This window comes from Taudactylus pleione, unplaced genomic scaffold (genome assembly GCF_031769625.1).
Source record: "Taudactylus pleione unplaced genomic scaffold, aTauple2 ptg000434l, whole genome shotgun sequence".
NCBI lineage: Eukaryota > Metazoa > Chordata > Amphibia > Anura > Myobatrachidae > Taudactylus > Taudactylus pleione.
In genome coordinates, this window is record NW_028284836.1 from 692619 (window position 1) to 710423 (window position 17805).

Sequence of the window (17805 nt, forward strand, 5' to 3'; positions counted from 1 at the left end):
ACTGATTCTGTACTGTGTAAGGCGCTGCAGACCCCTTGTGGCACCATATAAATAATGGATAATACTGATCCTGTACTGTGTAAGGCGCTGCAGACCCCTTGTGGCTCCATATAAATAGTGGATAATACTGATTCTGTACTGTGTAAGGCGCTGCAGACTCCTTGTGGTGCCATATAAATAATGGATAATAATGTTCCTGTACTGTGTAAGGCGCTGCAGACCCCTTGTGGCACCATACAAATAATGGATAATACTGATTCTGTACTGTGTAAGGCGCTGCAGACTCCTTGTGGCACCATATAAATAATGGATAATACTGATTCTGTACTGTGTAAGGCGCTGCAGACCCCTTGTGGCACCATATAAATAATGGATAATACTGATCCTGTACTGTGTAAGGCGCTGCAGACCCCTTGTGGCTCCATATAAATAGTGGATAATACTGATTCTGTACTGTGTAAGGCGCTGCAGACCCCTTGTGGCACCATACAAATAATGGATAATACTGATCCTGTACTGTGTAAGGCGCTGCGGACCCCTTGTGGTGCCATATAAATAATGGATGATTTTGTACTGTGTAAGGCGCTGCAGACCCCTTGTGGCCCCATATAAATAATGGATAATTCTGATTCTGTACTGTGTAAGGTGCTGCAGACCCCTTGTGGCACCATATAAATAATGGATAATACTGATTCTGTACTGTGTAAGGCGCTGCAGACCCCTTGTGGCACCATATAAATAATGGATGATACTGATTCTGTACTGTGTAAGACGCTGCAGACCCCATGTGGTGCCATATAAATAATGGATGATGCTGATTCTGTACTGTGTAAGGCGCTGCAGACCCCATGTGGCACCATATAAAGGATAATACTGTTCCTGTACTGTGTAAGGCGCTGCAGACCCCTTGTGGCACCATATAAATAATGGATAATACTGATTCTGTACTGTGTAAGGCGCTGCAGACCCCATGTGGTGCCATATAAATAATGGATGATGCTGATTCTGTACTGTGTAAGGCGCTGCAGACCCCTTGTGGCGCCATATAAATAATGGATAATACTGATTCTGTACTGTGTAAGGCGCTGCAGACCCCTTGTGGCACCATATAAATAATGGATAATACTGATTCTGTACTGTGTAAGGCGCTGCAGACCCCTTGTGGCGCCATATAAATAATGGATAATACTGATTCTGTACTGTGTAAGGCGCTGCAGACCCCTTGTGGCCCCATATAAATAATGGATAATACTGATTCTGTACTATGTAAGACGCTGCAGACCCCTTCTGGTACCATATAAATAATGGATAATACTGATTCTGTACTGTGTAAGGCGCTGCAGACCCCATGTGGCCCCATATAAATAATGGATAGTACTGATTCTGTACTGTGTAAGGCGCTGCAGACCCCTTGTGGCACCATATAAATAATGGATAATACTGATTCTGTACTGTGTAAGGCGCTGCAGACCCCATGTGGCCCCATATAAATTCTGGATAGTACTGATTCTGTACTGTGTAAGACGCTGCAGACCCCTTGTGGCACCATATAAATAATGGATAATACTGATCCTGTACTGTGTAAGGCGCTGCAGACCCCTTGTGGCACCATATAAATACTGGATAATACTGATTCTGTACTGTGTAAGACGCTGCAGACCCCTTCTGGCACCATATACATAATGGATAATACTGATTCTGTACTGTGTAAGGCACTGCAGAACCCTTGTGGCCCCATATTAATAATGGATAATACTGATTCTGTACTGTGTAAGACGCTGCAGACCCCTTCTGGCACCATATACATAATGGATAATACTGATTCTGTACTGTGTAAGGCACTGCAGAACCCTTGTGGCCCCATATTAATAATGGATAATACTGATTCTGTACTGTGTAAGACGCTGCAGACCCCATGTGGCACCATATAAAGGATGATACTGTTCCTGTACTGTGTAAGGTGCTGCAGACCCCATGTGGCCCCATATAAATAATGGATAATACTGATTCTGTACTGTGTAAGGTGCTGCAGACCTAGCGTTCCCGCTAGGCTGTTTTAGCGGGGCGCGGCGCCCTGCCCTCCTTCTGGAGGGCAAAAAGCGCCCTGCCCTCACAGCCTGCGGGAGCTGTTCTCACCCGCGGGACGCAGTGTCCCGCGGGTGGAGAAACATGCGGTGACCCGGTCACCGCCGGAGAATAGACGCCGGGCGCATGCGCCCGGCATCTATTCTCCCTGTCTGCAGGGCTTGGGGGCTGCCCGGCGTGTCCATAAGTGCCGGACACGCCCCCAAGAGTGACGAAAAGGGGACGCGTCTTATAGACACGCCTCCTTTTCCGATGACCACGCCCCCTTCTCGGTCGCGCGCGCGCCTTTGGCGCGCTCACGGGCATGCCCTCTCTACCTCCGGCGCCCTGCCTCCCGCCGCAGCTAGAGGAAACACTACAGACCCCTTGTGGCACCATATAAATAATGGATAATACTGATTCTGCACTGTGTAAGGTGCTGCAGACCCCTTGTGGCTCCATATAAATAATGGATAATACTGATTCTGTACTGTGTAAGGTGCTGCAGACCCCTTGTGGCCCCATATAAATAATGGATAATACTGATTCTGTACTGTGTAAGGTGCTGCAGACCCCTTGTGGCCCCATATAAATAATGGATAATACTGATTCTGTACTGTGTAAGGCGCTGCAGACCCCTTGTGGTGCCATATAAATAATGGATGATTCTGTACTGTGTAAGGCGCTGCAGACCCCATGTGGCACCATATAAATAATGGATAATACTGATTCTGTACTGTGTAAGGCGCTGCAGACCCCTTGTGGCCCCATATAAATAATGGATAATACTGATTCTGTACTGTGTAAGGCGCTGCAGACCCCTTGTGGTGCCATATAAATAATGGATGATTCTGTACTGTGTAAGGCGCTGTAGACCCCTTGTGGCCCTATATATATAATGGATAATACTGATTCTGTACTGTGTAAGGCGCTGCAGACCCCATGTGGTGCCATATAAATAATGGATGATACTGATTCCGTACTGTGTAAGGCGCTGCAGACCCCATGTGGTGCCATATAAATAATGGATGATACTGATTCTGTACTGTGTAAGGCGCTGCAGACCCCATGTGGCACCATATATATAATGGATAATACTGATTCTGTACTGTGTAAGGCGCTGCAGACCCCTTGTAGCACCATATAAATAATGGATAATACTGATTCTGTACGGTGTAAGGCGCTGCAGACCCCATGTGCGCCATATAAATAATGGATAATACTGATTCTGTACTGTGTAAGGCGCTGCAGACCACTTGTGGCGCCATATAAATAATGAATAATACTTATTCTGTACTGTGTAAGGCGCTGCAGACCCCTTGTGGCACCATATAAATAATGGATAATACTGTTCCTGTACTGTGTAAGGCGCTGCAGACCCCTTGTGGCACCATATATATAATGGATAATACAGATTCTGTACTGTGTAAGGCGATGCAGACCCCATGGGGCACCATATAAATAATGGATAATACTGATCCTGTACTGTGTAAGGTGCTGCAGACCCCTTGTGGCACCATATAATGGATAATACTGATTCTGTTCTGTGTAAGACGCTGCAGACTCCTTGTGGCACCATATAAATAATGGATAATACTGTTCCTGTACTGTGTAAGGCGCTGCAGACCCCTTGTGGCCCCATATAAATAATGGATTATACTGATTCTGTACTGTGTAAGGCACTGCAGACTCCTTGTGGCCCCATATAAATAATGGATAATACTGATTCTTTACTGTGTAAGGCGCTGCAGACCCCTTGTGGCCCCATATAAATAATGGATAATACTGATTCTGTACTGTGTAAGACGCTGCAGACCCCTTGTGGCCCCATATAAATAATGGATTATACTGATTCTGTACTGTGTAAGGCACTGCAGACTCCTTGTGGCCCCATATAAATAATGGATAATACTGATTCTTTACCGTGTAAGGCGCTGCAGACCCCTTGTGGCACCATATAAATAATGGTTAATACTGATTCTGTACTGTGTAAGGCACTGCAGACCCCATTTGGCACCATATAAATAATGGATAATACTGATTCTGTACTGTGTAAGACGCTGCAGACCCCTTGTGGCCCCATATAAATAATGGATTATACTGATTCTGTACTGTGTAAGGCACTGCAGACTCCTTGTGGCCCCATATAAATAATGGATAATACTGATTCTGTACTGTGTAAGGCGCTGCAGACCCCTTGTGGCACCATTTATATAATGGATAATACTGTACCTGTACTGTGTAAGGCGCTGCAGACCCCTTGTGGCCCCATATAAATTCTGGATAATACTGTTCCTGTACTGTGTAAAAGGCGCTGCAGACCCCTTGTGGCCCCATATAAATAATGGATAATACTGATTCTGTACTGTGTAAGGCGCTGCAGACCCCTTGTGGCACCATATACATAAAGCATGATTTTGTATCCCATACTGTTTAAATACTAAGGATAGGGGGGACCTCACAAGCCATGACCTGTGTAATGTAAGGTCATATTAGTCCGCTGTGATTTCTGGGTCTTACTAATGTACAAAATAAAGGACTATAATATTTATATGAGATCATGAAGCAGACTTGTGGCATTATGACCTTTGCATGGGGTCTTATGTGTTTTCAGCGTGGTAGGAAATCCCCAACCCTGTATGTGAGTGACTGTATGTGCTGTGTTCTACATTTATTGGAAACTCTAACCCGCCGATGACGTCATTTTCGCTGGTTTTGCTTTCATGCCGTATTCAATTTGGACGACTTTTTTCGCCTAGGCAGAAAGTCAATGCAATGTACTAGGCGGAAAAGTTTCGCCTATGAATAGCAGGCGAAAAAAAGTGCAGAAGTGGGGTTTTGGGGTGCAACGTTGCGGGAACCCCCCTGCAGCCTTCAGACAGTCCCCCAAAGGTTATCTGTGTCAAAAAAAAAAAAAAAAACACTTAAGGACACCCCAAATAATTTATCTGAAAAAGGAGGCGAAAAAAAAAATGTTGGGGTACAAAGTTAAGAACTACCGAACTTGACTGGGGGGTCCCCCCCAAGTATGCCACATGTGTTTTTTTTATTGCAGGTGCTTGCGGAAGGTGGATTTTTCTCAATTTTTTTCCCCTTTACTTTAGCAACTTTTAAATATGCTGACCCCCATTTTCAAGTACCCCAAATTTGCTGGGATAAGTTATTTTCTGGAAAAAATACTCCTGAATACTATTCTGCACCACGTATAGAAAAGCTCTATTTAGCAGCTATTGAGTCCGTTTAAAAACACCAAATACCTTCAGCAAGCCAAATCGGGGGTACCATAGTGTAACCCCCATGTCAGAGCGTCATTTGGGGGGTGTCAGGCTGATTTCCCCAAATCTGACAGGACTTTCCGCTGGTTTCAGCATCGCCGGGTGCGGTTTCCGCCTACTTTCAAATTGAATACGGAGTCTCCTCTTGTCCAGGGAGAATTTACCTTGTGTCGGCACCCCCTCTAGTCGCCATCTATTACCTCAGCCGAGCGTCTCCTGAATGAGACACAGCTGCTATAATTAAGGGGCAGGGTGTTGGGGAGGGTCTTGGATATCCAGTCAGGAGCTGTAAGGGTTCACAGGTGCTGTCCTGCTAGAACTGTACGTGGGGGAGGTATGCACTATCTGTGACCGTACTATTTAGGGTCTGCATGTACCATTGTGATACTACTCTAGTTCTTTGAATATTGTGAGTTGTTTCTGATGATTATAGTTTGCATTGATCTCTGAGAGCCATAGTCAGTGCTGTGCGCAGTTATCGTTGTAGAATTCCTTACTACGCGTGACCTGTTGCTCAGCTATTCCGGTAGCCAGTGACTGCACATGGTGTTTGGCACCGGTCTGGGAACTCCTCTCTATGCCTGTACTCTCCTATTAATTCCCCCTGACGTGCCCAATATACCTGTCGTATCCGATCAATACCGTATAACTTCGGTTGGATCGGCACAGACGAATAGCCGGGTTTGGGCTCTGCTTGGCTAATGTACTTACTAGGTCCATAACAATGAATTAGAACAGTGTTTCCCAAACTCAGCCCAATAACCGTGCTGGTTTTAAGGATATCTATGCTCAAACACACGAGATTTAATTAGTATATGTCTTTTTTTTTAACCATATGTGCTCAAGTAAGGATGGCCTTAAAACCTGGATTGTAAAGGGACTTTGCAGACTGATCTTGGGAATCCCTAATCTAGTGCGTATTCTGTAACGATGTGTCCCTGTCTATATAAGATCTGTCCCATCACCCCTCAGTCCCTGTGACATATGATTGGGATTCAGAGCTGGACACCTCCCAGACGTTACATTGAGGGCAATGGATGCACATCATAGCGTATATTGGAAGAAGCCATAGGGGGTGATTATTTTAGTTTTATTTGTGCAACAATAATTAATGGGCGTCAGACGGAGCAATTCAGTTGTTTTGGTTGCCCATTAATTATCACGCCCAAAGGCTTCTTTTTCAGTCGAGGCTAAATCCCTCTAAACTAATGGGCGCGATGCGAAGAGTGCCACTTTGGTGCCCAAACAGCCAACTTTTCGCACATTTTTGCTCATCGCGCCTAATCGGAGCAACAATTTAATTGCTCCATCAGTCGTCCATTAAGAACGGGGGCGCAGAAATCAATTTGATCTCCATCATAGGGGTATATGTACTAAAGTGAGAGTTTTTAGTAGTGGAGATGTTGCCCATAGCAATCAATCAGATTCTAGCTCTTATCTTCTAGAACACAGGTTCTCAAACGGTCCTCAGGACCCCAAACAATACATGTTTTCCAGGTCTCCTCGCAGAATCCATAGTGAAATAATTAGCTCCACCTGTGGATCTTTTAAAATGTGTCAGTGAGTAATGACTACACCTGTGCTCCTCCTGGAAAATGTGACCTGTGTGGGGTCCTGAGGACAGAGTTTGAGAAGCTCTGTTCTAGAAAGTGCTAGTTAAATGTTATGTAGAATCTGATTGGTTGCTATGGGCAACATCTCCACTTCTAAAAACTCACTTTAGTAAATATACCCCTAGTGTCCAGACAGGTATCTCTTGGTGCTTGAAGATTACATTCCTCACTTTTCTTATACTTTATTTAAACCTCTTGCAGAGGGTACGACCTGTTTACACAAGCATTTAAAGTGGTCAGGTTTGGAAAGAGTGGTCACTTCCTTCTAGTTTATACTTCGTGGCCGTTCCTTTCATTCATTGAAAATGTTTTGGTTTTCTCCTAAAATACTGCTTACTGTAGCCAAATTGATGATTTAGGTCAGGGGTGAGGAACCTTTTTTTCTGCCGAGGGCCATTTTGATATATATAACATTATTTGCGGGGTCGGTTCAGGCCACGCCCCTCTCTGTGTGACATCACATGGGGGTGGGGCCTCAATTGCCGGTGACTACAGCAATAGCCGAAGCATCCTGAAGATGCTCCAGGAGCTGTAAGGACAGCGGTGTGACTGTCTGAAGCATCTTAAGGACACACCAGGCGGCACTGCTACATAGATTCTGGCTGCAGGGTGCCATACTAGGCACGGTGCTAGCCAGATGAGGCGAGCAGAGAAAGCTCTGAGGGACAGACCAAATGATTCCGCAGGCCTTATACAGCCCCCGGGCCTGAGGTTCCCCATCCCTGTTTTAGGTTCATCAGGAGATTTAGGGGCCCATTTATCACTAAAGATTTGGGGCTTATTCCCCAAAAACCTGAAATATTTAGTATCACCTCCATGCATGAAGGAGGGAACGCAGCAGATCTCTCGGATACCTGCTGCGATCTCTCCATTCCCGCCACCAGATTTCCCAACTTTCGGAATGTGAAAATTGGAGATTGGTCCCTCCAGCTAACGCCATCTGAAGGTAGCGTTAGCCTTTTGTAGCTTTTGGGCCGCACTTCGTATAATTACCCGGCAGAGGGCTCTTGCGGAACCCTTCCCGGCAATGGCGGCCGCACACGTGTGGTCAGTGTATTGCGCAGTAGCCCCCGCAGCACTCTGGGCACATGGCAGGGACGAGCTCCTTTCCGAGCCCCTAGTCCCTGCGGGTGCTGGATAATACATCCCCAGCGCTATGATCGCATATCACAATGGGATCATGGGCGGTAATATCATGCTCAGGTCACATTGCGAATGCCGTCAGTAATAACTGGGCCCCTTAGGGAAGAACAACGGTTTTGTAAGGAGTAGACCAGGGGAAGGCAAGGTCCTACGCTCCAGCTGCTGTGGAACTACTAATCCCAGCATACACTGCCTCAGTTTTAGCATGCCCAAACAGCAGAAATGTGGTAGGGCATGCTGAGATGTGTAGTTCCACAGCAGCTGGAGTGCCGCACGTTGCCTACCCCTGTAATAGAACGTCATACATAATACCCTGACATAAAGTGAATTCCTCCTGGAGGCTGTCTGCACCCCTTGGTCACACCTAGCACTTGCTTTAAAGTTCAAGATGAACTTTTCGAAATGTAAAATCTATTCTGAGAGGAGCTGGAGACAGTGACCTAGGAGAGCGCTCAGTGACGCAAAGCGATGATAGGCAGGTTATTAATGTCCTGTAAACCAAAAAACGGGATGTGACCGCTCATGGGGGGAGGGGGATCGCAATGGCCGGCGAGGCTGCCGGGGTCACCGGGGAATCAGGAGGGGGTGTGAGTGTGTGACACGAGTATTTATTTAATGATGTCACTATGGCAGCTGCTCGCCTCACCTGTAGCCTAATCCCTGGGGTGTGTCACAGCAGAGATACACCCATTACAACACCTGCTCGTCACTCTCCTACAAGTACCAGCACAACCTATCTCTGGCCCAGGTTACACAAATATTTACCCTCGTAGGTGCAGATACAGGGACTTTCTGGGAGTAAGAAATCAGAATTGGAAGAATTTTATGCCCAGATATTAGAGGTTTCGGTGATTTGTATTTTTGTCCTCACAATTTATATTTAAAAAGAAGAAAAATTTCTAATTATTTTTTTTTTTCCTAAAAAAATAGGATTAATAACAAGTCTGATAACAAAATTATTTGTTGTAATACTGGATACTGTGTGCCCAAAAATAATAGGTCCTTTAATTGTAGGGTGACCCAGATGATGTGGGTACTGTGTGCTGTGATTGCAGTGCCATAGCAGTATAATGCTGTTCATGTACAGAATGCCTGGCAAGCTGTGGTCTGTGCTGTATAATGCACCGTTAATTGGGTATTTATCAAAGCTTGGAGAGAGATAAAGTACAGACCAATCGGCTTCTAGCTTTCGTTTTATAGGCTATGGGCCATATTCAATTAGCGGCGAAAACGGCAATTTTTGTCCCCATTTGCGAAAATGGAGGAAAAAAAACTGGAGATTTTTTTTTTTTTTCTCCATCCCAGACCAGGAGGAGAAAAAAAAAATGCAAAATCCCTATTTTTGTCTAGAAATGTGGGGATTTCTTTCAGAACCATTTGGACACCCCCTTATGATAAATTACCCCAAAATGTTTTCGTCAATTGCACACTTTGGCGAAAAACGACCGCACAAATCTTGGGCGAAAAAAAAAAAATCAGTGAAAATTATGGCTATTTTTTTCCCAGGAAATTACTGTTCCAAGGGTACTGTTTGGGGGTACGTTAAAATGGGTGCAAGTATATTTTCATGCCGTAAAAAACCCCACAATTTAGAAAAAACTTTAAAATAGCGACTGTGTGCGATGTTTAAAACACTTGACACATCCATTCCGCCCCCTGAAAAATCAGACCCAATACATTAAAACCATTTTGACCTTTTTTTTTTTTCTTTTATTTGGCGCCCAAAATTTGTGCGGTCGTTTTTTGACAAAGTACAAATATTACTAATAATTTTTTGCGGTAATTTATCATTAAGGGGGGTGTCCAGAGAGGTCTGAAAGAAAACTCCACATTTTTAGCCAAAAATAGGGATTTTGCATTTTTTTTCCTCTTGGTCTGGGATCTCCTCCATTTTCGCCTGTTTGCCGTTTTGAACGTTTTTTTGGCAAATATTTTGCTGGGGTTTTTTTTTTTTGTTTTTTTTACGAAAAACGTCCATTTTTGCCAGTGGCGCTAATTGACTATGGCCCTATGTTTGAAAAATGACAAGTAGGAGGTGATTGGTTGGTACTTTCTCCAAGCTTCAATAAATACCCCCCCTTAGCCACCACACATTTACATACATTGTATAGTCCACCCATTTGTGTTTACTGTGGGTAAGTGCCTTGGAGAAGCCTATATGACCTCCTGTCCTTCAATACACGAAAACACACTTGCACAATATGCGCCTTCACTTGCTGTTATAACACCTGTCGTCATGCCCCATTCACTAAGATCCAGTGACATCAGAGATGTGACACTCCTTTGGCCCAGATTTATTTAACAATTGATATTCTTTTTATCACTCAGTACTCAGCCAATCAGCTCCTGTCATTTTGCAAACACATATCAGCTTGGAGCTGATTGGCTGGAGCAACGTTTAGGATTAGTACTGAGTGATAAAAAGAATATCACTTATTGATAAATCTGGGCCTTTGTCTCTTGTACTTCAGTAGACACAGAACTGTCTGAAAATACCAGGTGAACACCAAGCATCCAATTATACATCAAAATGATTAATTAGTAACGTTTTCACTTCTGGACTTGGGGGGCCTATGTATTAATAATTGCGTCAGTGCCGTGATCATTAACAGGTCTGTCCCTGCCTGTTACATGCCAGCCATAGATTCATACCTCTTCTCTACTGGTCTCTATGTCCCTACATCTTTACTTGTGTATGTTTGCTATACTCCCCTGTCGTACTGCGCTGCGGCGTGTGTCGTCCCTGCGAGGTTCTCGGTTCTCCTCCGTTCAGAATCTGCTGTGTTATAAAGTGTCTGGAGTGTAATAGTAAGATCATTCCCCACCTTTGCGTACAAATACCAGGTCTCAGTCCCCGGCCAGCCCTTGTTGCTGTTACAGTTACCGTATTTTGCTGGAAGTCCCATTAGGATGACACGAGGATTTGTGCAGGTCTCACCCTTTGTAAGAGCGGTGACCTCATCGCTGAAATATGTTTTCCCTTTAATTTGCTTTCCTCGTTGCTCAACAGGTTTGTAATCACTTGAACTGAGGCCGCTGAGCGTTGGTATTCTATAGGCGAGGGATCTCCCATCATCCTATGGCACTAAGGGCAGGTGGAGAAAGTGCTCGGCATCCGCACTGGGCTAATCCAGAGTAAATTGGAGTCCGTAAGACCGAAAGCTTAAGACCGAGTCAGGCGGGGGGGGGGGGGGGGAGGTTGTGTGAAAACTAACTATAAATTACGTTTCCAATTATTGTCGCCATTACCATGAATTAGATAATTTGTGCATCATCGTCGTGGTGGAATGAGGAGATTACACACAATGCTGCTGGTTACACGGAACAAGAACATGTTACAGCTCCCTATGCTGTGTTTTTCCTCTAATCCTCTTACCACAGTCCAGTCCGGGGGGTGCAGATACCGTCCCCACCCTCCGATGTAACACGGTTTGCCTTCACTCACCGTTACTTACATCTTCTCGGGGGGGTTTTCCACCAGATGGGGATGATCACTGGACCCAGAATGGTGGTTTCATCCGGTATGTGATTCAGGCTTTTCCCCTCTCTCTATCTCTGTAATGGGAGCTTCCAGGGCTTGGATCGGGGAGGTGGACGTGCTGGTGCGGCCCTGTTACTGTGAGGGGCTTTTAGAAGCCTCCAAACCTCCCTGACATGGCAGTAGCGGCAAATTGTCTCGTTGTCTCCGCATAGTCTCCCGTGTCCCAAAAATATATATGGCTGACTGTTTATGTAAACCCTGTAGAGAGTGAAATATAGTTTATTATGTGGGCAGTAAAGCAGAACTTTAGCCATGTCTGGCCTATATGGGGTACCAGTACCTAACAGTGTGTAGGGTTTATAATCGGCTTTGTTTTCAGCACACACACAACACTAGAACGCTGTACAGTTACCCAGATATTGTAATTCTGCAGTCACCACGGGTTGTTCCCGTGCCCGAGAGCTACGCACTATACCCCGCAGCGGCCGGACGTTCTACTCACCGGTCTTTTCCTCAGTCTGATGAATGGTAACTGTTATAGTTTCATTCAAATGCAAAACAGGTGGCTTACTGCCCAGCTTCAGCACCAGGGGGCAAACTGGTGGTTATGGTGGTAAGTACGGTGCATCTAGCACGATCCATCAGTAGACACAGAACTTCCGCCTCCGCTCCCATTCACAGTTGTGCAGCCCCCGCTGTTAGTTGCAGAGTATGTGCTGAGGGTGGCGTCTGCTATCTGCGTCAATGATGTGAAGTATTTAAAGTTCAAATGTTGCTTTTGTTCCCCCCGTAGAAAGCGGTGATAGTAATTGCTTTGCAGGAGTAGGAAATGTAAATGCTGCTTTCTTGTGTGGCTCAATCTCTGTCCTTTTCTCCGGCAGGGAAGGACCTGTCCTGCCGCAGTGACACCGATCTCGCCTGCATTTTTGGAAAACGAGAAAAAGTGAAGAAGGCGACTGAGGTAAATCATTACGTTTTCTGTTTTGCTTAGAATTTGAACTAGTTTCATCTACACGGCCGGCGGCAGAGCTGATATCTGTGGGAATGCATCGGTAAGTGGCATTGCTCGGTGCCTCATGCCTCAACGATGTGCCTAGTTACAATTGCATTGCTATCCTGAATTCTGGGCCATCCCAACAAGAAGCCGATCACAGGCATCACTCCTGAAGGGCAGATGTATTTAAAACAGTAAAACGGGTAATGAGGAAAATACAACTGAGGTGCCATAAGTCATGGGATAGCAGTATGAGAAGGTAATGATCACTGTACTGTGACGTCTTGGAAATGCCCAGACCTGCATCAGTAATAATCTGACATCTTGTGAATCAGATTGAACACTGGCGAGGGATGCTCGTGGCAAGGTGACGTGAATTATTGCAGTTCGAACATGGGTATGATAGCGGGTGCCCGACTGATGGGACGTTTCATTTCCTAAGTTGTGCGGACATTCAACAAATGTGGGGAATACCTCATGGAAGGCATTACCACCCACCACGGACAGTGCTCTGGCCGAACACAGGTGATTAATGATCGTGACCAGCGGCGTTTGGCCAGATCTATCCTTGGTAACAGACAAGCGACACTGGGTCAAATCACATCCACATTCAATGCAGGAGGTACCAGACACATGTCCAGCAGGTCAGTGCAGCGTTATTCAGCTTCCGTAGGATCCGGGAGGCAGAAGACCCACCAGAGCACCCCTGCTAATACTACGACACTGGAGGCAGCGCCTCACCAGGGCTCGTGACCTCACTAATTGGACCCTGGAGGATCCAGGTGGCGTGGTCCGTGGTCCCATGTGGCGTGGTCCGATGAGTCACGGTTCCAGTTGTTTCGGGCTGATGGTAGGGTTTTGGTGTGGCGCAGACCTCCTGAGGCCATGGGACCCCAGTTGTCAACAAGGCACCCCACAGATCCTGCACCCACAAATATCAGGGAGCTGCGGGAGGCTATCCAGAAGACACGGCTCAGCATCTATCCAGAGATCTTCCGTCCACTTGTGGACCCAATGTCATGTTGAGTTGCTGCACAGAGGGTACAACAAAATACTAGACCTCTATCCCATGACTTTTGGCACTTCAGGATATTATATATATATCTATATCTATATCTGCCCCACAAGCTTTCCTCTGTTCTGCAACTAGGTATAGAATCATGAGTGTTCAACCGCCACTTTGGTATGGTGTATTGATTGGTGATGGGACAATGCACAGTGACATATTTTTTTTCCTGGGTACCGGTAGTTGTACAGTAACGTTATTCTCACACTGTACATGCTCCTGTCCTATCCTCCTGCAGAGACCGCACACAATGCGCAGTGTGACGCTCCTCATTCTCCTGGGTACCGGTAGCTGTACAGTAACCTTATTCTCACACTGTACATGCTCCTGTCCTATCCTCCTGCAGAGACCGCACACAATGCGCAGTGTGACGCTCATCATACTCCTGGGTACCGGTAGCTGTACAGTAACGTTATTCTCACACTGTACATGCTCCTGTCCTCTCCTCCTGCAGAGACCGCACACAATGCGCAGTGTGATGCTCAACATTCTCCTGGGTACCGGTAGTTGTACAGTAACCTTATCCTCACACTGTACATGCTCCTATCCTATCCTCCTGCAGAGACCGCACACAATGCGCAGTGTGACGCCCATCATACTCCTGGGTACCGGTAGTTGTACAGTAACGTTATTCTCACACTGTACATGCTCCTGTCCTATCCTCCTGCAGAGACCGCACACAATGCGCAGTGTGACGCTCCTCATTCTCCTGGTTACCGGTAGCTGTACAGTAACGTTATTCTCACACTGTACATGCTCCTGTCCTATTCTCCTGCAGAGACCGCACACAATGCGCAGTGTGACGCTCATCATACTCCTGGGTACCGGTAGCTGTACAGTAACGTTATTCTCACACTGTACATGCTCCTGTCCTATCCTCCTGCAGAGACCGCACACAATGCGCAGTGTGACGCTCATAATTTTCCATCAGGTTTGCGACGAGACCCTTGTGGTAGGGTCTCGTGGCCGCAAGCCCCAGAGAGCTTCTGGCTCTAATAGAGCCGGAAGCTCTCCCACTGACAACACTGGTGACATCACTGGTGATGTCAGTGGGGCCGCCCCCAAACGGCAGGCGTTCGCATGGGAACGCCTCCGTTTGGCCAGCCACCCCCGCTGCCCGCCTACCAAACGGGGCGAGCTGTCAATCACCATCGACAGCTCGCCCCCTTTGGTGCGAGCCCCGTAGCGACAGAGCACCCGTCGCCAGCCGGGTCACGCGTGTGCGCACGACGGAGGCCCCCTGAGGCTGCGTTCTGAAATGAAGCGCTGGCAGCTGATCGCGCCCAACAGAGGCAACAATTGATTAGCTCCGCCAGTTGCGAAGGGGGCTGGAAACAACTGAATTCCGCCCTTTGTGTCCGACGCTTCCGAAGACATAAAAGTGCATATAAATCGTAGGGTCTATTCATAATGACTTATTTTAGGCTCCCTGCTAAGCATGCTTTATTCTCTAGTTAGAAACCTGTTATTGTCTTACATCACACCAGTGTTTTCTACCTATCATTAGTGTTTTTTGTACCTTTTCACTTCCATAAATCTGGTACGTGTGGTAGCTGTCATAGTGCCTCTTCCTGCACACACACCTGGGGCTGCCAGGTAATATGCATGAGGTAGGGCTGATGTCAGGTGGTAAAACGCCATCACAACACAACATCGCATCTAATTGAATTGACTGCAGATCACAGTACATGTATCCTAGCGTGACACTGACGCTTGCATGTGTTATATGTACATAATCATCCTGACACGGTGCATTACGTATGAATGTGCTTATTATTATCTGAGTGGGCCCGGTATCAGCTAGCGGAGTAATATGAGAGTTGTGATGGATTTGCACTTGTTCCCTGCTAATGTATTTCTTGGAGTTTCATTTTTTGATTCATGAAGGCCTTTTGGCCTCCCTCCCACCCCTCATTTGCAAACAATGGGCCGGACCCTAAATTGGCCTCCTCTACACATGAGGAAGAGATACACAATTTGTGTTCAATACTTGAGATCGATTTCAATTGTCTGGCAGCGTCTAGAGAGAGAGCCGGATGCAGGACGTGGTGAACCCCCTCCATACAGCACATTTAACTCCATGGTTGTGGGGGGGGGAGGGGGCTGCTAGGAGCTGCCAATTAGTGCCCCCCCCAATCACCTTCTCACAGCGGAGGCAGCCATGTTGCAGTCTGGTCCAATAGTCCTGAGAATGTAGCCTAATCTATTACTGCTGTGGTAGGAGGCACAGTGTGCCTCAATTTGCATGCCCACTGTTGGTTCTGCCTCCACTTGGTCAATGCAACTGATACATTCTTGGTTGTGAATTCCAAAATGGTTATTCTTGTTATTGCTCTTAATGAATAGATCCTCGTAGTCGTTATCTGGTTACTTTTGTATTTCCAATCATTTATGCCCATAACTAGCAGTACTAAGGAATGCACAAACTGTGGCATGTTCCCTGGTCAGACCTGTACATTTACCAGTATGCAGTCAGAAAGTCGCCGATCGTTTTGTCGACATCGTGAATGTCGATAATGGAAATATTGTCAGTTGTCGACATTGGGAATGTCAACCTTCTTGTAATGTCGACATTTCCGTTAGGGTTACTGTCAGGGTTAGGGATAGAATGAAACTAAATACAGATATCTGACATTTAAGCAATGACGTCATTATGAATATGTTCATTGTGAACATTCTCACGTTGGCCTATTGAATGCTGACATTGGGAATGTTACATAATATATCACACCCCATGTAACTTCCTGGTGTAATATAGATATATCGCTAAGGAGTAGGACGTTCCTTCACACGCTGATGATTTCCCAGGCGCTCGTCGGGTGGTAAAGGCAATGTGATCCACCAGCTGTTCTGGTCATTGTCATTACGCCCTAGAGAGATCTCCTCTCCATTGTATCGGCCAATCAGCATCTTCAGCGTTCCACGGACACGATACCAGTGCCTCTTCGTGTCCATATATTCATACAATCTATTTATAAAGGGGCGGGGTAAAGAGACTCACCGCCAAATAAAAGTTTATAACAAATCTATATATTTTTTTCATTTATTTTTTTTATTTCTTATTTGTTTTATATGGTTTTTAAGATGTGGTGTTTTAGTGCCAGTACTTTTATTGAAGTTGCATATCGCTAGGCTTTCCGTGGCATGCTAATTGTTGTTGCCTCTCGTCATTTGCTGCTTCAAACAAAGAAACGTTTCACATTTTGGCTGAGCATTGCTAAATTAAATAAAAATTGATCAAATAGGTGGAAATCCAGCTTGCGAGTTAAAGAGATGCCCATACGGCCGACTTGGGGAATGGCGATCGTGGGTCGGGATTCAAAGGGAAACCTACGTGGCTTCTGTAGCTTCTCTGTTACAGGACAAATGATGATCGGGCAGATGTATGAAGCTCTGGAAAGTGATAAACGACCAACCACTCAGCTCCTAACTGTCATGTTACAGGCTGTGTTTGAAAAATGACAGGAGCTGAGTGGTTGGTCGTTTATCGCTCTCCACTTTGTCACTTCCCAGAGCTTAGTACATCCGCCCCGATATCTGCTATTTCTCCTGCAGCAGACACCGAGCTGTGTAAATAAACTTGTAAATGTTGGTGCTGTGTACAGCAAGGTTACTGCCTAATAAAATGTAATCCCGGTGATTTAAATCCTGCAGTGGCTTTCCCTAGCCATGAACAGACATGTATGAAGCGTTCGCAGCCTCTCCAGGATATGTCGTTCCTGGACATCGAATATGTCTGGGTGAGGAGTGGGGTTATACGTGCCGGGGCTTGCAGGACTCTAAATCACAGCGCGCATTGTAGACAGAGAATGTGTTGAAATGTATAATGTTCCTATTATCCACCACACGGAGACATTTATTGGGAGCGCTAAGGGCAGGTTCACCGACAAGTTATGAGATACAGGAATATGTATATATACATTGTATATGAAATATTACTCGGTACGGTGTTTAACAACGTCTGGGGCGTATAATTATGTTGAAGTTAAGAGGCAGTAAGACAAATCTAGGGGACGGTTTGTCATTTTTTACAGCCCTTCGGAAGTTGAGCAATATAGAAGTGTCTGGAAGACAAAAATAAATGAATACAGCTGAGAACCCGCAGATGAGCTTTGGGTGCTGTAACTATCCCGGGGATTTGTGCGCCCCTGAAGGCTGCGTAGGGCCGC

The 17805-nt window shown here is 45.9% G+C and overlaps 1 protein-coding gene across 1 annotated transcript in view; it reads left to right on the forward strand.

Annotated features, from left to right (window-relative positions):
- PINX1 (PIN2 (TERF1) interacting telomerase inhibitor 1) overlaps positions 1 to 17805 on the forward strand; it is a 150182-nt gene that overhangs the window by 59064 nt on the left and 73313 nt on the right. The window contains exon 6 of the mRNA XM_088447526.1: positions 12458 to 12537. Coding sequence (XP_088303652.1) covers positions 12458 to 12537 — 80 coding nt within the window. The remainder of the gene's footprint in view (positions 1 to 12457; positions 12538 to 17805) is intronic.